Raw genomic sequence first — 22,051 nt, 5'->3', positions numbered from 1 at the left:
CGACATTTCAGCATCCTAAACGCTGACAAGTTCAAGTGGCAGGAGCAGAAGCAGCCAGGGGTCAGCGGACGGGAAAAACAACGACCTGTTGTGATTTAAAGGATGACGCCAGTGTTATTCAGTCTTTTTATTATTATCCAAAAAAACAAGTATTGTCTGTGCAGCTTGTGTTTGTTGTACAAAAACTATTAAAAATACATGAAAGAGCCACTGCAGTTGGAAGACAAATTCCTTCATTATAATGAGGATGTGTCTAAAATCTGACGTTAGCCTGTCAGTTAGCAACCACGAAGATTTTTTAAGCAAAAATGTCAGAAATTCCCCAGTTACAGCTTGCTGCTTTCCTTAGTCTTGCTTGGTGGCAGTTCATAGTTGGTGTCCTCTAATAGTTATGTTTACTTTCATTTTTGCTCACCACAATGTAAAGAAAATTAACTAATAATGAAAACAAATTATTACAGTCATAGAAAACATCCCACAGTGTTACATAAAATGTTTAATGTCTAACTTGAGAGCTAACTCCCATTATACACTGCACAGACCGAAAGAAGGTAAATGAAGTGCAAAGACTGACCTGAATAATCCAAAATGTTTTTTTATTTTGTCATCTGGCACAGGAAGAAAACAGAATGATTCTTATTTTCAGGCGATTCTACATTAATGAAATCAGAATTCTGAATATTCCATTTCTGCCAATAGATCCATATAGATCCTACAAACTGGACCTTTAAATGTGTTTTTAGAAGTTGTCGGGCAGTGTGGCGTAGCTATCTATATCAGGCTTTAGCTACACAATTACAATTACTATTAGTCATTTGGTGGACGCTTTTATCCAAAGCGACGCACAGATGAATTCACACACCGATGGCACAGGTTCAGTTTTGTTTTTTGGGGGATTCACTGTCTTGCCCAAGATACTGTCCATGTGGACACTTTACAGTCCAGCTTCATACTTCTGCTTTCTATTTACTGTGAGTTTCAAATGTACATTTAGCCTGTGATCACTTTATGGAGACGTCTGCTGTAAACCGACATCAACGCTAAGGCCATCCACTTCCAGGAGCATCTTCCATCGTGTCACTGCAACAACTCAGCGACTCCAATTTGCTCCAAATTGCTTTGAGGCAATCCACGGCAAGGGTAAATGAGAGCGAGCAAACAATTGCCCGTGTTATTAAACTGGCGCCAAAACGTCTCGCTGCTGCTACAGACCTTAACGACTGACATGAATAACTTTGATGGCTGTTTTCCCCAACAGGTTTCCAAATGGGGGAAGGAAAGATCATTAGCAAGGAGCGGCTGTCAAAGTTATTCTCGCCTATCTTAAAGCGCCGTACGTCACCTTATAGTCATTGTGTCGTTGCAGTTTCTAAAGACTGATGAGCCAAAACAACAACAAATGAACCGCTTCCTGTCGCCGTCCGAGCGTTTTAGCCACGGGAGCTTTCAGTGCATGCTTTGGTCGTACTGCACATGCTTTGCAAACACAGATAAGGTTGTTTTTTCTGTTTCTTTTTATTTGAAACCTGAATGTGTTTACTCATCGCTTACCACTGATCAAGTGTCTTCTCTCTTACTTGTGCCTCGTTTTTGTTTTTTCTTCTTTTTCATCCCTCCGTTCTGTTTGCATGGCTCCCCTTCCTCCTCTGCCTGTATTCATGCATGGGACGTGATGGGAAGAATTGGAACCACCGAGCTGTCACTCAAGTAGGCTTCACTTTGATTAGAATATGATAATGAACAGTTGTGTGTTTTATTTTCTTTGCAGACACACTTTGCACACCTGACAAACACGTTACACGAACTCTCCGTCAAGCCCCACAGTTCCTGTGACGTTTTTTTCTTACACCGACATTTCAGCTGTGGTGCTGGATGAGAGTACGACAGCAGAAGCATCAATGCATGAAATAAATGTCACAGAAAGCCAGTGAAGATTTGTGCTGCTTGTCTGTTTTCCATTGGCAGGAGATCAACGATCGGATTGTTTTCTACAATCTGAAAATGAATAACAGCGACACTAAAGCTGCACGAGAGCTGATTCAGTCCTCACAAGTCATTTGTGACAAACTGACTGCAGCAAGGCCATACAGTTGACATTTCAAAATAAAAGTCAAAACAAGGTCCATCTACTAATTCATCACAAGATATGCAGATATTCAAATGTCCTTTTGTTTGGGGACTTCAAGAAATTAATGCTACCTTTAATTAACTAAGTCTCAGGCACAGCAGAAATGCTAATAATAATAATAGTTCCCAGTTAGCCTAATTTAGCATAAATACTGTTAGCCAGGAGAAACAGCTAGCACATGACTTCTTGTAATAAACGCTGTTTTTTGATTTATTATTTTTAATTCATTATTGTTTGTGTATGTATTAAACTAACAAGATACATTGTTTTGGTGTTGGTGTTATTTTTTAACTAACAGGGCTAGTTTCCCCGCTCCTTCCAGTCCTTATGCTAATGTGTGCTAATCTCCTGCTAGCTGTAGCTTCAAACTTAATTCAGTTATAAGTATCTTCTCACCTCACTCTTAAGAAGAAAATGAATGTTTAGCGGGTAAGATGCATAACATGTGCAGTGACTGTAATGTCCTTGGTTTGGCTGTTTTAGCCTAGCTTAGCATAAAGAACATTGTCAAGGGAAACAGATATCACATAGTATAAAACCACAAACTTTTTCTGTTTGTGTCAGAAAGAAGCAAATGAGACACAGTGTAACTGATGCTAAGCTAAGCTAATTAATGAAAACCTGAATAAGTCAAGGCACCTGACCCAGGAGATGTGTACAGATTACATAACAACTGATTTTCAAATCAGTCCCATTTAGCCCAATGTAGCACTGACTGAGGAAACAGCCGTCATGTAGCTCCGCATAAAATCACAATTTGGGTTGTTTTCATTGCTGTTTGTGTCCAAATTAGACAAATGAGATTAACATTATGGAGAGTTTTAGAAGCGCTGGAAAAGTATATTTTTAAACTTTGTTCAACTGAGTTTATCACTTTCTGGCTCTAGCTTCACATTTAGCATATAGGCAGCCAGTCTCATCTAACTCTTTGCAAGAATTCAAATAAGCATATTTCCCAAAATGTCAAACTATTCCTTCAATGAAATCTCTCTCACTGCGTGTCTGTTCACACAGCTTTTTCACGTCGTGTGTCTGCAGCAGAGCTCAGAAGCACGATAGCGCAGATTATTGAATTGTGTAGGAACTCAGGTCTGTAAAGCGATTTTAGAGAAGCTGAGGTGTCTGGCAGGCAGCTAGATCAGATCAAGTGACAGCAAGTGCTGCAGTCGTACTCAGATTGCAGACCACAGCACATTAGCAAAATCAATACCCCTCCCAGCACACACACACACACACACACACACACACACACACACACACACACACACACAAGACCACCGGCAAACTGATGGGATTGTCTGTTTGAATCACTGAGTGGGTGTTTCAATATACAGTTAAGCTGAGTAGACATTTAGCTGCTGGTTATGCAACCGCTAGAAGTTGAACAATTTCATCACGCTGCACAGGAACGCTTTTAAAATCAACTCAACATATGTTAACACTTAGAATCGTTTGTTTTCCCTCGTGTTCTTTGTATATTCTGTGTTTGCTGTTGTCGTCATATCATATTTACTGAGCACTTTAGGAGACAGGCTCAGACGCTCGATGCTTTAAACTGCTTGTTTTTCTCTTGTAGCGTTCTGATATTTTGTAGCAATAGATTTTCTTTCGTTTAACATCTCATGTGGGAGTCAGACCTCGAGCAAACACACGAGTACATCACTTCATCGTACTTCATGTTCACGGAGGGCTTTATTGCTCCTTTTACATGATAAAACAAGTCACGTGGAGTGAAAGCTTTTTGAGGGAGATTATTAGTGTTAATTAGCAGCTGCCACCAAATTGAAGTCATGAATCACGAAACAGAAACAACATAAGGACACACAAAGAGGTAGAGAGGAAAATAGAATAATCAAAACATAATAAATAACAAAATGTTGTACTAGCACCTGAGCTAAAACAAAAAAAACATACTTCACTTCAATCCCATTTACATATAAGCAGTACTTTACATGGAATAAGTGGCAGATAAACAGATAATGACAACAATATAATAATAATAATAATAATAATAATAATAATAATAATAATAATAATAATAATAATAATATTACCTTCTCAGGTTAAAGTTATAATTGCTGACAAATACTGTATATTCAAATACTTGTAGCTGTCCTTGCAGCTGCGTACAGCTACATTACAGTGTGTTATAAACCATGTATTAAATGTTAATTCTGTGCTTCTGAATGTGATCTTGGGGGAGTTAAAGTCCAGTGTTACTGCGTTTTAACTTGGCATCATTTTGGTATTTCAGCTTTTTAAGAAACTCTTTTTGTCCACTATAAATATTGTTTCTAACGTCCGCCTCCCTCTCTGTGGCTCCTCTTTCAGGGGATCAGCAGTCTGTTCAGCTCACTGAAGGTGGTCCGGCTTCTCCGTCTGGGTCGGGTTGCTCGTAAACTGGATCACTACATCGAGTACGGGGCGGCTGTACTGGTCCTGCTGGTCTGTGTTTTTGGACTGGCTGCTCACTGGCTGGCCTGCATCTGGTATGTTCATGACATTTGTTCCGTATTGATTTGTTATTATTTTTCGTTTGGCAGCATTCATCAAACTCCGGCTATTCCCAGCACTTTCCTCCTGCCGTCACAGCGCCATAGATTATATTCAGAGAACGTTTTCCAATCAGGAATATAAATTGATTTCATACAGCTGTCAAAAGGGGAATAAAAACAGACAAACATGACATTTTAGGTTAGTTACTGCATATAAGTTACGTAACACGTGCTGACTGACTGCTACGCTCTGCAGTCACTGTGATACATGAACAGCAGAGCCAATTAATATAATGAGGCCATTGATTAAGCTAATGAATGCATTAATTAGCAGTCATTTTTTTGTCAACATTCTTGTTTTCATGCATTAGAACTGTATGTTTTTCGTACCTTAAAGCCAGAAAGAGTTAGATAGCGGTTTCAAGAGAATTAGTTTGTCCCTCATTAATATGCAAATTTATGGAGCGCGGGCCTCCAAAGTCTAATCAGATCATCTACTCTGCAGGGGGGCAAGTGTGCTGGAAACATTAAGTTTCCATCATGTGTTGTGTTGTGCTTATCATGTTTATGAGGATGTCAAAACACACACGGACACAGACACAAGCAGAAGCCATCATGACACCTTAATGTCCTGCATGCATAGAAGGTGGGCAAAATATGGTGGATGCTGTACAAAACAGCAGCTTTTACACATTACACATGTTTTTTTCTCACTTGACCCTTTCCTCAAGACATCCCCGAGTGTAATATATTCAGAATCAGAAGAAAACATCAGCCAGAACATCATGTGTCTCTACAAGAAATCAAACAGTGTCGTTATGAGATTTCACATGTGTCGCACTCGCGGTTCACAAACCAGCAGCTCGCAAGAGGCTCTCACCAATTTCATAAACACTGTTTATTGGTCCAGACAGGACAATCAAACCAGGCTCAGGTACCAGTAAAAATAGCTCCTGTATCGTTTCCCTCAGCGTGGTTTCTGTGGTTGCCATGGTCACACGCTGAGAAAAGTTAAACCATCATCAAGAGTGATCACCAGGGGAGGAAATAAGAAAATCTAAATCCTCTGACACAAAATCTGCTTTATCTTTGGGGGATTTTCTCATTTTCTTGCTCTTCTCTCTTGAAATACTGTTGTGTTTTACATCCTCAGACTTCTAGGAATGATTGACATTCATGTCAGCGATGGGCCGATGCGACACACAACCACTAAGAGTGTTTCCTTTTGAGCGTTCACCACACCAACATGAACCCGAAACAGACAGGAGGAAGGAAAACAACAAGGGAAGCAAACAGTGTTTGCTGCATCATCAGATTCACCTAATTTATATTCTGGATGTTTTTCATCTCCTCGTCTTCCTTCAAGAAGCTAGCTAACTCAAAGGTTTCATATATAAATAGACATATGTGTGTGTGTGTGTGTGTGTGTGTGTGTGTGTGTGTGTGTATACCATGTATTCCTTATGTTGTGGGGACATAAATCTCTTTGCACTGTCACATTGTGGGGACTCACCTTCCTCACAGGGACAAAATGCATAATGTGAACCATAAAATTTTATGATGAAGAGTGGGGTTAAGGTTAGGATTTGGTTATGGTCAGGGTAAATCTCCAGGAAATGAATCTATGTCTATGTAATGTCACCCAGATTCCCAGAGGATGAATCCTACCAGCTCTGACGATCCTCTGACTTTAGGGCCATAATGAAGTTCACATGTGTGGTTCTGACTGAAATATCTCAACAGCTATTGGAGGGATTGAAATTTGGTACAGAAATTCATGTTGCCCTGAGGATGAATTTTAACCTTCATCTATCACCTTCATCAGGTCAAATTTTTAATTTGTCTTTTTGGACCCTTTCTCCACACTGCAGGTACAGCATTGGTGATTATGAGGTTATCGATGAAGAGACCAACATCGTGCGCAGGGACAGCTGGCTCTACATGCTGGCTGAGACGGTGGGCACACCGTACCGCTTCAACGCCAGCGGCTCGGGGAAGTGGGAGGGCGGGCCAAACAAGCACTCCGTCTACATCACTTCCTTGTACTTCACCATGACCAGCCTGACGAGCATCGGCTTCGGCAACATCGCACCGACGACGGATGGAGAAAAAATCTTCGCCGTGGCCATGATGATGATCGGATGTGAGTGGAGGCGTTTTATCTTCCAACCAATGCAGCAGCTGCATGATAAATGAGCAGTGTAGCTATGCTCTTTAAAGCCACAATCCACTGAGGCAGGTGAATAAATGAATTATGTATACAGCCAGTTCAGAAAATCTAACTTTGCAGATGATTAGCTGAGCAATATTTCTAACTTTCCTGTAACCTTGAATGTGCTGCATAGGTTGAATATAACGACTGGCTGCCATTTTTATTTAATTTATACTATCAGATCTGGTCTTTCGCCATGTTAGAAATGCAGCGTTTTAAACAGGCTGCTCCGTCACTGTAACACCAGAGCTGCTGACTGGCTTCTTGAGGAAATGAGTAACTGCAGAGTTCCATAATTAGCAAAACTGAAAAATATATCTAGATAGATAGATTCAGTATATCTGTGCATTTACAGTGTAAAATGAAGGAAGCTCTAATGAGGTTTAACGTTTTCAGACTTTGTGTACAGCCTTCAGTTTCTTTTCAATGGGAGCTCTGTTATTCTTGCCTACATTAGACTCATTACCTCAGTCTGCTGTGTGACACTGTGCTGAATTATTGAGGTTTTCTGGAACATGATGCATCACTTGCACAGGTTTCCAGTTTTTCTGAAATGCCTGAGAAAAACAAAACCCAGCTGCAACAGTGAATAAGGAGGCTGCTCCTCAGAGGCTGGAGTTCAGTGAAGCATTTTTCACTAATTTTATGGCTTGCTGGCATTTTTTTTATTTTTTTTTTTGCCTGTACATGTTTTGTACACTGAAACAAATGAGCCATATATCAAAACAAATCCTGAAAAAGATGAGCGTGAACAGTGTATCGTGGTTTACATGCAGAATTCGCTTCTGCTGCAGACATGAATAACAATGGATTATAATTTAGTGAAGAAACACAACTAACAAAACGGCCTGCGCAGACAGAGGCAGCGCGCCCTCCTTTCAGCATCTCAGTATGAAACATTGATACGTTATCTCCTGCTTGTGTGGCTCATAATACAGTGTACAGCGCGGTACCATTATGTGTGACTGCACACAGAGAGCAACACCTCGAAGCAATAACTGACACCGTCGGATCGGTTCAGCGCAGCGCTCCCTCCGATCCCTCTGCAATCACTCCTCACCTCCGTCGCACTGTTCTCAGCCCAAACCTCGACCCCGAGGCGAGAGGTTGATTGTAGCCCCTCTCTTAGCCTTTTTGGCTGCTCGGCTTTATGAAAACAGTCTCGGGGGAACTCGCGAAACTCACCTGCAGACTTGTCTAAATTTTGCATTGTGAGATACAAATCATCTTAAAGCGTAAATATCTAAAAACCAGACAGCCTCAGGAGGGTTGTTGTAGATGCAATCTACTGTAGTCCATGGCTGTTCTCTATGAAATATGGATGCCCTGATACTGTTCTATTTTAACCACCAGCACTGGATCGGTGCTGGCAGTAGAAGATCACAGTGTGACGAGGGATTCGGGGGGGTGGCATGGGGAAGGGGGGGCACTATACATATGTCCTGTTTCTATAGCAACTGTTGGCCTGGGGCTTGAGTTTCAGACTACTGTCTTTTAACTACCTTCAAACAAGCCAGCTGTTGGATGCCGAGCAGCGCTGCGGCGAAGTTGTGCACGTCAGCAAGTGAAGAGCGACGCCGAGGACTCGCTGAAGCGTCGTTCCACGGGGACCGATTGGGTTTCTTTTGTCACAGCTTTTTTCTGCTTATCAGAGGAGTGAGCGATGCCATCTGTGCCGAAGCTGGAGGTAGCAGACATCCCAAAACTTTGAAAAGGAGGCATTTGTCAAACGGTGTTAGATTTAACAGGCTCAGACCATTTAAAAACCTTTGTTGATCTGTTGACTTGATTTTGATGCCTGTCGATGTGCAGCGCTGAGGACGTGTTGGAGCGTTGTCTTTGTGTCGAGGCGATGAGTATCATACCACGCTACAACGCCTGACAACACGGTACAAATGAGCAATGGTGATGAAAGGATGAAAGTTGTGGTTATCCTCGCCCTTGAGGAGTTTTGAGCACTTTTTAATGAGCATTATTCCCGGTGCAGTTTTTCAGCACTTTGATTGTGCGCTGCGAAATAAACAAACACACACAGACGCATGCACAGGTTACTGTCATCATCTGAGGATAATTGAAATGTGTGGCTGGCATGTTTCCTCTCCGTCCCTTCTAGCAGGGCTAATTAGGGCTCCATTGCCAAGAGAACAGTACACACACACAGAGCAGACATCTGATGGCTTTGATCCACGCACACACGCCAGCTGTTGCACCAGTTCAGCCACCTCAGAGATGCACTGCTACACTCCTCCTTTTCTTTAATTCTTCTATCACAGCACAACTACAGAAAACATATTTGGTAGGACACACTCAATATGAAGCTGTAATTATGGTTCTTCTCTTTTGGCGAGCGAGTTATTGATTATAAGTGGAGGAAATGATGAGCAGTAATTGTTTATTTCCCATGTGTTTGATTAAAGTGCTCACAAGACTTCAGGCACATTTGATATGAGACAAACGCCACCGCTGACAGAAAGGAACCGTCTATGGACGGTCCAGGAGATCTTCATGTATCTTCATGATATTAATGTTCCTGTAATAAACCAGGTTTTGTCATTTTTAATGTCCTTGTAAACCAAGTTTTGGGGATGTTTATGTCCTCATAAAGCCTGATTTGGACATGTTTTGTGCTTGTAAATATAGTTTTCTTAAATAATCTTAAAATCTGCTGCAGTATTATGTGTCCCTGGCTTTATAAACCTCTTAAAAAATCTTCCAAAACCCACAGGATGAAAAGACCTTCACCTTCATTAAAAAACTAAATGTTGAGCCAAAACCCGAATCCCGAATCACACACACACGTATATCATATGTCATATCAGCTTCAACAGCGAACAGCAGAATTCCCTCCATCACAAACTGTCTTTATCTTCAAAGCCAACACACGATCTTTGCTGATGCTTCACATTTTCTGTGAACTTTATCCAAATTCATCTTCTCCCTTTTACTTTTCTCTTTATTTCCTCAGCGCTTCTTTACGCCACCATCTTTGGTAATGTGACAACGATCTTCCAGCAGATGTACGCCAACACAAATCGTTACCACGAGATGCTGAACAGCGTCCGGGACTTCCTCAAACTCTATCAGGTGCCCAAGGGCTTGAGTGAAAGAGTCATGGACTACATTGCCTCCACCTGGTCCATGTCACGGGGCATAGACACTGAAAAGGTACGTCGTCATGGCTCTCTTGTGGTGTGTGATTACTGCCAGTTTCCTCGTTATGATTGTAAGAAACGTAAACAAAAACATTATTAAACAAGCAGGAAATAATGTGTTGATCAGGGAGGGTGCCAGTGGTGCCATTACGTCTGGACAGAGCCATCCCAGCTGTATCCCCGTTTCCCGCCTTCATGCTAAGCTAAGCTAACTGGCTTTTGGTTGTCTCCCAACTGTGACATCACACAGTTTTTACACATCACCACATATACAACTCGTTTTTCGTTGCTGGTTTGTTTTGTGTAACATCAGGTTTTTTGTGGGGATTTTGTGAGCTGAGCAATTTTTGAGCCCTAATGGTTAATCTGTACTTATCTACTTCTTGTGTTCTCTGTATATGTTATGCTTGTGCTGCATCTATGTATTATTTATTTGTCTGGCTTCAGGCCACACTAAAGGGTCTAAAAATGGCACATAATCCCTCTCTGCTTGACATTCATCTTCAAAGAGATTTGTTTTAAAGGCAGAGCCCTGCGCCGGCCTCATATCCTGTTGATTAGGTGTACTTGAACAACATGCTGCCACTTAGTGACACTCAGCAGAGGGGCGGCTGGACTCTGAGCTGCCTCCAGCTTCCATGTGACCTGCATGTAAAACTGTGAAAGGCTGTAAGTTAAGTCACATCCAGACTCTATGATCACATCTGAAAAGACAAAAACATGGTGGCGTCTGACCAGCGGAAGAATGATTCAGTCTTATCTGACAGAAAACAAATCATCAGCCTTCCTTTGATCTCGTCTCTCCACTCGTTTCCGTTCAGGTGTTGCAGATTTGCCCGAAGGACATGAGAGCAGATATTTGCGTTCATCTCAACCGGAAGGTTTTTAAAGAGCACCCGGCTTTCCGGCTGGCCAGCGACGGGTGTCTCCGAGCGCTGGCCATGGAGTTTCAGACCATCCACTGTGCCCCCGGAGACCTGATCTACCACGCCGGTGAGAGCGTGGACAGCCTCTGTTTCGTGGTGTCGGGATCTCTGGAGGTCATTCAGGACGACGAGGTGGTGGCCATTTTAGGTGAGTCGAAGGCTTTTGTGCTGTTTTTTCACGTCTTTTCACCAAATTGCACTCAGCATTTTAATAATTAATAATTCGCTTTCACAACGTTCAACGCTTCCTGTTCCCCCAACTGTCGAAGGACCTGCCCCAGATCTGCTCACGTTTTTCAGAATTTAAAGTCACACATTTCTGAAGCTTCAACAACGGAGGACCAAATATCTCCGATGCAGATGTTCTGCTGTCTGGCTCCTACCAGAGTTTATTATGTTAGAGACACATCAACCCAAAAAAGAGTGGCAGCGATGACAATAGAAACCCACTTCAGTCAAACTGGCCTCCAGCGCTCCTCTAACAAAAAGGTTTTGCTTCATAACAACAAAATGTTTCTCACTTTACATGCTCCTGGTTTCTGTCTGTGTGGCAGCTCTTCACTAACTCTGTCTGACTGCAGTGAAAACAGCCGTTTGGGGATCGTTGTCTGCTGACTCATCAACTCGGGATTTGGACAAGAATTTGTTTGTCACAGATACTCGATCCTCTCGGTGGCATTTTGACTGTCTGCCTTTTTCAGCTTGATCTCACTTTCAACCACAATTCCCTTGAAGAAGGACTCGTGTCTTCTGAACAGCGGTCTGTGTTTTAAGACCCCCGTCTTCAGTGCTGAGAACACCACCTTCATTACACAAAGGCTTCGGTGTTCTGCTGATAATTGTCTCTGTCGAAGACGTTTCATTTGCTCTCATACAGTAAATGACGGAGAGCAGTAAATCCCCACATGCGAGAAGCTGGAACCAGCAAACAAATGACTCAAACGATTCATTGATTGTTATTAGCTGTTGATTCATTTTCTTTAGGTTGACTAATTGAATAATCGACCAGCCGCTGCAGCTCCAGCCCCCATAAATAATCATAATGTGAAGGAGAGAAAATGCAGGAGGGAGAAGAAACCTGTTACATTATACATGTTAATGCAGATTTGTGCAGTTTTGAAAGTAAGACCAAAAAAAAGATGTCTGATTTATTTACTATTTATTTATTTTAATGTTTTTAGTGCTGTTGACTGCATGGACCACTGCCACACACCACAAAACCTATTTTATTGAAAATACACACAAAACATAATAAAAGACAAACTTTGATATAATAACATTTTCATATATTTATTATAAAATGTATAAAACTTTCAGGCTGAGCCCTGCGTGGCGTCTTTGAACAGTAACTGTAGCTCGTTAGTCAGCTCTGATCTTTAAGTCCTCCAATTATGGCTGTCAAAGGGTTCAGATCAATACCCGTGCCTGAGAGAGGGATGTGTGTAAAACATACGGCTGTGGGTGCGTCACAGCTGGATCTTAATCCATTTTCATCTCTTTCTGGGAAAAGCTTCACAGATTTGCTGCTGGTTAGATGAAACCTGTGAAGTGAAGGTCTTCAGGGGTCCAAAATGTTGAACCTGATCTGAAACTGAAGAATCTACCCAAACCCGACGAGCATGTTTTTTTAATATAGAGAGACCCAGCTGGAATAGAGCAGCGGATAATTCGAGCCGGTTTCTCTGCAGCTGTTTGCTAACAAGCTCGCCACCGTCGATGTTTTGTTCTCAGCTTGTTTCTGCTGCAAAAAGAAAATCATTGCAGGTTTATCATCTGTGAAACAAAGAGTACTCATGATTTACCACGTGAACTGATTCTGAGCTCGGTCCTCTTTATAATTTGGACTCCATGAGGTACTCTAACGGCCTCATGCTTATTGATAAGGCGTGAACCAGACACTTTGCTAACTGCCTCCACACGCTCCTCCTGAAACGCACCTTGATGTGATCTAAGGGAGGAAGCTGCTTTTTTGTTTATCAAGATAGAGAGAAAATAATCTTTTCCTTGTGTAAGCTGACCTCAAGAAATCCCAGCAGAGTATTTTCTTTCTAAAACGCCCTCCTTTAAATTTGCCTAATGATTGATTTAGTGAATAATGGATGGCATGCTCTGGCAGGCCCCGTGACACCATCTTGGCTGTTTTTCATCAATAACCTGCGATCGGTTCCTTTGTGCAACAATCAATTTACTGTCGGGCTAATACCATTGACCTGGATGGAGACTGTAATGGAGTCTGAAGTGATAAACAAGTCACCGCTATGAATCCCATTAGCCTAATGGCACCGTGGAGCAGAAACAACATGTAAAGTCCACCTGCAAACAAGACTGAACATCTCATTTAATCCTCAGTCTGCAGCTGTTTGGCCTCTCATCCCTCAGACTGCTCTACATATTAGTGATAGTTTGATTATTGCTTTTGCAACTTGAATGTTTTAACAGTCCGCATTGTAAACAGCTTTTCATCATGCGGTTCAAAGGAGTAATCACACGTTTCCACTCACATAAATCCAAATGAATGCATATTAACTGTGTGGGACGCTGTTGATTTAGATGTTGATTGTTATGAGTCATATGTGGTCACTTAAAGTAGTGCATGAGTTTGTGCTTTGATCAGCTCCTGCTGCACAAATGGCAGCATGTTCAGCACTTTAAATACTTCAGTTTCTTAAATGATCTAATAGGCATTTTATCTAATTAATAAGATTTAATTAATATATTTTACAATACATAATTCATTTATGCTTTAAATCCATTGTACAGGATTTTCTGCGACCTGGCAGCCCTGAAAGTTGGTCTCAGCTACTTTCTTGTACCTGATCATGAAGCTTTACTCAGAGATACATTAACCACTAATCAAGAGTTACAGCTTATAAATCCTTTCAGAAAATGTGATTTATTAGAAGGCAGTGCTGACTTTTTATTGCTTGAGCAAAGGGGACTTCTGATTGGCTGGCAGGTGTCCATGAAACCCCAAACGTTGCCCTCGTCGACAGAATAACCTCCATTATGAATGAGTGTGTAACATGTATTGAAGCTTGCCTTGTGCTGTGTGATCAGTGAACTCTGATTGGTGCGGTGATGTGTAAAATAAAGGATTCCAAGGAGAAAATGCATTTTTCTTCCATTTAGTTTGTTATTTATTATTTAAAAGACTCCTCAGAGTGCATCATTGTTTACAGGAGGCACTTCTGTTCTAGACGACAAACATGGAGAGCATGACAGTATGTGGGCCACAATGCAGTGTTTCATTATCACCTTCTAATAAAGCAACATTTCTATAAGGTTTACAGCCTGTAATCAGTGGCTGATGAATAATTTATTGATCAGTTATAATTAATAAGGACAACTTTTGGGTAGTGAGTTTATGAAGAAATGATTGGTTTCATCAGTTGTTGTTAGGAAACACTGCAGACCATCTGGGCTAAAATCCATTTATTAGCACCTCATTAAAACATGATGCCTCATTAAAAAGTGACAGAACCTGTTGGAGTATTGTGGTGAAAAATAACTGAAATGTATTTGCTAAATTGATGAAAATGGGGCGTTACAACCTTTGACATGAGAGAAGGTACAGACGGAAAGATTAGAAGACCTTGGGCTGTCCCAGATTCTTGAGATATCCTCATTGGAAACTGGTTCTAACTGGATTTGAGGCATCTACAAAGCTTTAGTAAATGATTTATGAACTATTATTAAAGTCCTTTAAGTAGGACTGAATTTTTGGAGAGCAAACATTTTGGATTTTACCTGCTTTACACTCTGTCCTCTCTCTGCAGGGAAGGGGGATGTATTCGGGGATGTTTTCTGGAAAGAGGTGACTCTGGCTCAAGCCTGCGCCAACGTCCGAGCGTTAACCTACTGTGACCTCCACGTCATCAAACGGGACGCCCTGCAGAAGGTGCTGGAGTTCTACACCGCGTTTTCCAACCACTTCTCAAGAAACCTGCTGCTCACTTACAACCTGCGAAAGAGGGTGAGTTACACTTCAGATAGCACCGAGGAAGAACAAGTTCTCATAAAGAAGTCAGTCGATAATAACAGCAGATGCAGCTGGAGAAGTTTTCCCCACCGCAGCAGGACACAGTCAAGACCAGTATCAGGGTAGTTCATGAAATAGTCATGAAATGTGATCAACAAATACAGGATTTTCCCACGGGACCCTGCGGTTTGATTCCCGTGTGAAACCAATAGTTAACATTGATTGTTTTAAGTAGATATTTTCCATTTCCAAAAGCTGAAATGTTTCTCAGAAGCTTTATTTTGAAAGTCTGAGCAGACAATGGAAAATTTATTTCCATGTACACAAATTCTATTAATTCTACTAAATTTCGTGTTTCACAAACTTCTGTGAGACTGTGTTGTCATCTAACAGCTCACTGTCGCTGCTCCCTCTTGTTCTCTTACGCCCTGCGATACTTAAAACTGACAAATCTGCTGATACAAAGATACCAAAAATGACAGCACTATTGTTTGATTGACACTTTATTAAGGGACGTTTGCAGCCAGCGCTAACCTCAATGACAAATACATTACATTTCCTGCAGCTTCTTGACAATAAAAACCACTCTGAACAATCCAGCATGAGGAGAGTGAACAGTCAACAGTGAAACTGAAACCAGAGAGATAAGAAAATGCAAACAGTGAGGCTGGATTACATGCAGATTACATTACCTACGTCCCTTCTGGTAAATCATTTGTGCGTGTGAAGGTAATTTGAACTTTGCTGCTAACAATGAAAACTACTGCAGTGACAGATAACGACTGAACGTAAATAAATGAATGGCAGTTGCTGAAAAACTCAGACCTTTAAAAGTTGTTTGATTTCATAAAAACAATCCATTTCTTAGAATATACAACATGTAAACAAGATTTTAAACTTTTCCTTTTGCACATCGTTTGTCTGCTTCTCAAAATACAGTTAAATTGACTTGAAATTTTGACTCGTTACTCGTCCTGTGGTTGGTGAATATGCTTAGTTGCCTTCTTGTCAAGAGTCACATGAGAAAGCTGATAACAACTGCCAGTTAAATATGAAGCTTTAGCCAGGAGACAGGTAGCTTAGCTTGGCATAAAGACTGAAAACTAGGGGAAACAGCTAGCCTGGCATAGCCAGCTAGCAATCCTAAAGCTCATACAGGTGAGCTGATGGTCTCCTGGCCATAGTGGCACATGTCAGAGGCAGATATGAGAGGAGTATTGATCATCTAACGTTTGGCAAGGAAGCAAATAACTGCATTTCCTAAAACGTGGCAGCTACCGGACACATTAAACACACAGCTCCTTCAGTTCCTTCATTTAATAACACAAATGGAGAGGAATCTACTATTTATTCATTATTTATTCCTCATGCTACGCAGCTAAACAACAGTGAGCAGCCTCCATACATTAAAGCCGATAGCACGACTTCATTCAAAACGAACAGCTGTGATCAACAACTCAAGTGTGGCTACCAATCATTACCTCATTCATAATAAGGTTAGCCCGCCCAAGAGACTGCAAGAGAGATTGAATTGCCTGCATATGAAGAGGCAAGCTCATCTGCTGCATTCAGCTCACTATCCACCAGGGTCCCATACTTTCTGAACGTATACAGCAGGGAAATCCAGAGACGAACAAGGAGCCATTCAGATGGAGCCTGTGAGGTCGTGCTGTGGACTTGGGAAACCCAGCGCTCGATTTGTTCGGCATTCGAGTGGTTTCAAGTTGTGAGAACAGCGCGGCTACGAGACTGAGAAGAAAAATGGATGCTGTCTTACCTCTTCAGGAATGATGGATGATTCTGTGCTCATGAACGAGAAAACAGCAGATGACATAAAATGAAAAGTGAACGCAATGCTCCAACTTGGAGCGAACACTTCCACTTTCTAAGTTGTGAACACCACATCAGTTCATTGTTCACAGACGAAACTCTCCTAATGCTCCTTTAGCCGACACTGCACTTACTCAGAGAGGATTCTTTCATTGGCTTTTCGGCAAAAATGAAACATAATACAGAATTTTCCTGTCCATAGTATTTCAGTTAAAGACCATTTGGGACATTGGGACATTTTGGGAATTCCAATTATTCGCCTTGCTGCTGGGAATTTGCTGAAAAATAGAGCGCTAGATCAACATCAGCCAATATTAGTTAATTGCAGATATATTGGTATTGGCACACTGTGAGGCTGCCAGTTTGTGTTTGTGGTTCTCTGATATTGGTATTGATTAAATAAACATGGCGGACTGTAACATATCAATTAGTTTTAGCAGTGCCGGTACAGTTGGTGCGTTTGATTACTTTCAGAAAGAGTCAGGCTAGCTGTTTCCCCTTACTTCCAGTCTTTATGCTAAGCTAAGCTAACCAGCTATAAAGACATGACAGTGGAATCAGCCATCTCATCAAACTCTTTGCAAGGAGGTGAGAAAACATATATCCCAAAAAGTCAAACTGTTTCTTTAAAAGGGCATCAGAAACTGTACTGAGAGTCAAAGTTTAAGCACAGACTGAAACACGAAGCAGCAAATGCTCAGTTGTCATGAAAAAAGATGTGTTGAGATGCTGTAGTAGAACCTTTAGGACTTCTCAGTTTGGTTTACAAGCACAAGACAGCATTCTGAAGACTGTATGATGCTGTAAAAAGGGAGGTGTAGCTAACAAAATAATACAAAAACTACACTATAACATAGATCATGAGTCTTATTTTTAAATGTGAGAGGGAAAACTGCAAAGCTAAACCTGGTGATTCAAATGCTTGAATTGTTCTTAGCATCTGTGTGGTAAGCTAACACTGTGTCTTCACCAGCTGAGGCCAGAGGCATGGTATGAACTTTCCCTCTGCGTTGTGGGAATAGCCTCTTTAAGGTGACATTTAAGCACACACATTTTGAAACATCCTCCTCACACAAACTGCATAATCAATAAGACAGACACACCTGTTCATTGAACTGAGGATCTGGTTTCATGCTACTGTTTGTTGCATTCAAGAGATTAAGTTACAGTATCATTTGCTTGTTTGCAGTCAAACACTGATATTTTAGCTCCTTCAAAATGAACTGGTGGCTCTAGTGATGGTGTTGTAGTCACAAGGACTTTAAATTCTCTTGTAGATCGTCTTCCGAAAGATCAGCGACGTGAAGCGAGAGGAAGAGGAACGACAGAGGCGTAAAAACGAAGCCCCTCTGAACCTGCCACCTGATCACCCGGTCCGAAAACTCTTCCAGCGCTTTCGACAGCAGAAGGAAGCCCGCCTGACGACCGACAAGCCGCAGCTCGATGAACATGACATTGAGAAGGGCCCCGTGTATGTGGAGGTCCCGATAGCTAATACAGCAATCACAACTACCAGCATCATCACTGTCACAGAAAGCCCAGCAACACCCTCATCTTCATCGCCTTCATCTTCGACACCCCCCAACTGCACTCCATCAGAAAAGGTGAAGCTGCAGGTGCCATCGCCCATTTCTTTGGTCGGAGGCCGGTCTGCTGAACCCCTCAAAGCCAAAGGCTGGGGTCGCTTCAAGGAGTCCATGGCCAAAGCTGAAAACTGGAACAAAGTGTCTAAAGCCGAATCCATGGAGACTTTACCTGAACGGACCAAGGTGCACGAGTCACAATTGTCTCTGAAGAAGACGGACTCGTGTGACAGCGGTATCACCAAAAGTGACCTGCGGCTGGACAAAGTGGGCGACTTCCGCATGACGCCCCAAGACCGAAGTCCCGTCCAGCCTCCGGAGACCAGGCACGCCTTCTACCCCATCCCAGAGCAAACGCTTCAGGCCTCGCTGCAGGAGCTCAAGCTGGAGCTGAAGGACGACCTCAAGAACCTGAACGTCCGGGTGTCCGGCCTGGAGGCGCAACTCACGGAAGCACTTCAACTCCTCAAAGCGAGGAAGTCCAGCGCTGGCTCTCCGCAGCCTCTTTTTGACATTTCCAGACCTGCTTCACCAGAACTGGACAAGGAGGACATCTTCTCTTGAAGGATGGAAGAATCATCCGGCAACGGTCGGCTGTGAACTCAGCTGGAATCCACTAACATCCAGATTATTGGATGGCGGCGGCTGCACTGGGCACCATTTAGAGTAGGCAACAGCGTGGTCTTTAAGACGCGCTGGCCTTCATCATAGGGCTGCACCTGTTGGTTAACAAGGGATGGCGAGGTCCGAGCCCAGATTTTGGTGTCAAAACCCTGAACATTCGGGGGTTTCATAAAAACTGACAGCTCTATGTTTGTACATACGTTTGACTTATTTTTCCACTTTGATGGAAAAATAGCTCGAGTGGTTTGATTTTAGTCCTGAGTCTGTTCACCACTTGACATTTTGAGTCTGGACAGAAGACGATGGTCGTATCTCTGCAGGAACGCTCCAACAGAAACAGCATGACCCCCTAGTTTCTTACTGAATCGTCTGTATGAGATTCCTTTGCATGTCACGTAAAATAGATGCGTGCCTCAAATTGCAGATGGTGCATATTTGATTAATGGAGGCCACACAGCGACTCATTTGCGTTATTTCACCATGACAGTGAGAAAGGATGGTCTTTGCAGTCGTTGAAACACTCTCAGAGTAATTTCCTCAAGCAGCTGATGAACTCTTTTATTATATCAACTGCCAGGATCATTATGAATTACGTAACAGATAACTCTGGCCAAGCAATCAGATTTTCAGAGACGTCTTTCAGCAGAGTTTATAATTTCAATAAACCACGGGCCTCGTGACGAATGCAGCGCTGGTGTGGCAGCAGTGAGCAAGTTATCCATCTTTCCTGGTACGAAGTATTTGTTATTCTCATATATTAAAACATGTTACGTGTACATTGTATGAGAGCTGTGCATTTTTAGCTTTGGCTTAATGAAGCAATGCAGGTGGACGTGAAAACGGCTGTGCCCCCTACGTATTTTAAACCGTCAAGTAAGGAATGCCCTAATATTTCTAAAATAAAATGTATTTATGTAACATAAAACTTCAAATGTAAACAAACCCAGATAGTCACTAGAACCTGTTTTAGGGACCACTGAGGAACATTTTACATTTCTTACACCAGTTAGCATGTTTTAATGTGTATGTCTTCAAATTTATCAGCGATAAATAAAAAACATCATCCCATGAGATATAAGCTGACCATTAAAAAGAGGTAAAGATAGAAAAAAAAACCTTTCCTCAGTTCCCGAAAAGTTGGGTCACTGTGTAAGACAGAAATAAAAAACACAATTCAGTCATTTGCAAACAAACTTTGTTTCCTATAAACAGTTCTACAAAACGTTCCTGAGCCCGTGTATTGATCTCCTTTATCCAATCATGTGTTCACTAAGTGGTGAACCTCGCTCCAAACAGTTTTTGGAATCAGGGTTGTAGCTCTGCTGAAATCCTTCCTGCTCTGCGGCTGAACTGTTAGACTGATGGACAGATTCATCATCAGTTTGCTTCCTAAATTATTAAGCAAAATAAATCTCTGAACTGAGAATAGACATCCATCACAGAGGGAGGAAATAACTGAATTTTCATTACAGAACTCTAATAAGTCCACAGAAAACGGACATCAAGTAAAGCAGAGCTGTGATGCATCCTGCAAAAGTTACGCATATTTAGTTGTTACAGTGGAATTCATCAGTTGATGCTCCTTAAAAACAATAAATAATGGAAGAAAAAGCCTAACATTCAGTAAATATGGCTCACTTTTGGAACATCAAACAGTTTTTCCTGATTGCTGCTAATGAGGTCCAGAGTAAATCCATTGTAAACAGTCATGATATATAGAATATCACTCGTCAATGGCCATACTTTTATTTTTTAAACAAATCATTGTTTTTAATAGTGGGTCAAAACACAAAAGTGGTTTTGGGGTTGACCTCCTATAGAAGCAGGAGCTTTAAATCTATCTTTGAAGTAAATGTATTCTTTCACACGCGAAGAATAACCATTTTTCTATATTATTTATTATTCATATGGATAATTTATGTTCCCCGCATGCCTTCTGTCTTATCAAAACAAGCTGAGACGGGCGCAGCTGAGAGGAAAGACGCCGAGGTTTTTCTCCAACACGTTCTGTAGCTCCATTCCCATCAAAAATTCAGCTCACTAAAAATAAATGGGCGCATCGTCACAGAAGTGAGAACTCGTTTGGTTTACAGTCGCTGTTTGTGGGTCTTTGTGGGTCTGCTTTCACAGGGAATCTGGATCATGGAGAGGGAAAGGCACTAAAATCATGACCTCTCCTTCACAGAGAATTCATAAAGCTGCTGCTCACACGAGTTAGAAGTTCAGAAATCAAAAGGGGCCCAAAAGAGGGCCGACAGTGTCGCCGAGGAATTTCGTCACCTGAGTGGAAGAAAGGATCTAAAATGATGTAACGGCAGGCGCAGTGTTCATCTGAGTTCTGACGTCTTTGGAGCTGCAGACAAATGGTGGTGAAGAGTCACGGCTGGCAGGGCGCTGAGTTCAGTTCATTTCTAACTGCTGTTCTGACAGTTCATTAGCCTGCAACCACACTGAGACTTCTTTCTTATTCAAATTATTGCTCAGTTACAAAGTCAAAGCTCTGAGATAAAAGCGCTTTAAAAAACTGGTTCTTATAGTTTGGACTTTTAACATAACGTCATCCAGAAGACTTGGTGGAGATTAGTTTTAATTACCGTCACCGTGCTTTCGGATGTGCGCAATTAAACTAATAAAACAGAGGATCAGAGACACGACGCGGCACTTTCCAGCTCCTCGTGCAGCCGAATAATGTTACAGAGGTCACATGTTTACTGTTGTGTTTGCAAACAAGCTCCTAAATGGAAATTTTAAAAAAACTGGGCAACTTTTATAACAATGCAGGGTTGAAGCTCTGATTGGCTACTTGGCATCAGTCAATTCTGGCAACACCGAATACGTTACACAAGCTACATGCTCAACCACACTGATAAGGACAAGCTACTGATGTGCAGCGCATCAATAAAGTTTTTAGAGCAATTAAAAGCTAATACAAGTGGATACAAGTACAGCAAGAAATTAGCTTCCTTGTGTGAAGTATGGCAGTGACATCAGAAAACAGCTGACCAATCAGAGCACAATATGTTAATTATGTGCTCAACACACTGGTATGCACACAGATTTATGAGGAGAGACTGTCTACTGTTGCTTTGTATGCAGCGTTAGAGCCAGGAGATGATTAGCTT

The 22,051-nt window shown here is 41.8% G+C and overlaps 1 protein-coding gene across 3 annotated transcripts in view; it reads left to right on the top strand.

Annotated features, from left to right (window-relative positions):
• Positions 1–21,273, top strand: part of kcnh1a (potassium voltage-gated channel, subfamily H (eag-related), member 1a) — a 36,784-nt gene extending 15,511 nt beyond the window's left edge. Inside the window, exons 7-13 of one of the 3 annotated variants that reach the window (XM_076743465.1) lie at positions 1,681–1,707; positions 4,460–4,617; positions 6,495–6,766; positions 9,801–10,000; positions 10,809–11,061; positions 14,690–14,886; positions 18,000–20,087. In XM_076743465.1, the coding sequence (XP_076599580.1) occupies positions 1,681–1,707; positions 4,460–4,617; positions 6,495–6,766; positions 9,801–10,000; positions 10,809–11,061; positions 14,690–14,886; positions 18,000–18,869 (1,977 nt within the window). In that variant the 3' untranslated portion in view covers positions 18,870–20,087. Of the gene's footprint in view, positions 1–1,680; positions 1,708–4,459; positions 4,618–6,494; positions 6,767–9,800; positions 10,001–10,808; positions 11,062–14,689; positions 14,887–17,999; positions 20,088–21,114 lie in introns of those variants that run through there. The other 2 variants (XM_076743464.1, XM_076743463.1) reach the window with 2 other exon arrangements.
• The last annotated feature ends 778 nt before the right edge of the window (positions 21,274–22,051 follow it).

This window comes from Chaetodon auriga, chromosome 11, assembly GCF_051107435.1.
Source record: "Chaetodon auriga isolate fChaAug3 chromosome 11, fChaAug3.hap1, whole genome shotgun sequence".
Taxonomy (NCBI): Eukaryota; Metazoa; Chordata; class Actinopteri; order Chaetodontiformes; family Chaetodontidae; genus Chaetodon; species Chaetodon auriga.
Note: the sequence above shows the minus strand (reverse complement) of the source record. Positions and strands in the feature narration are given on the sequence as shown.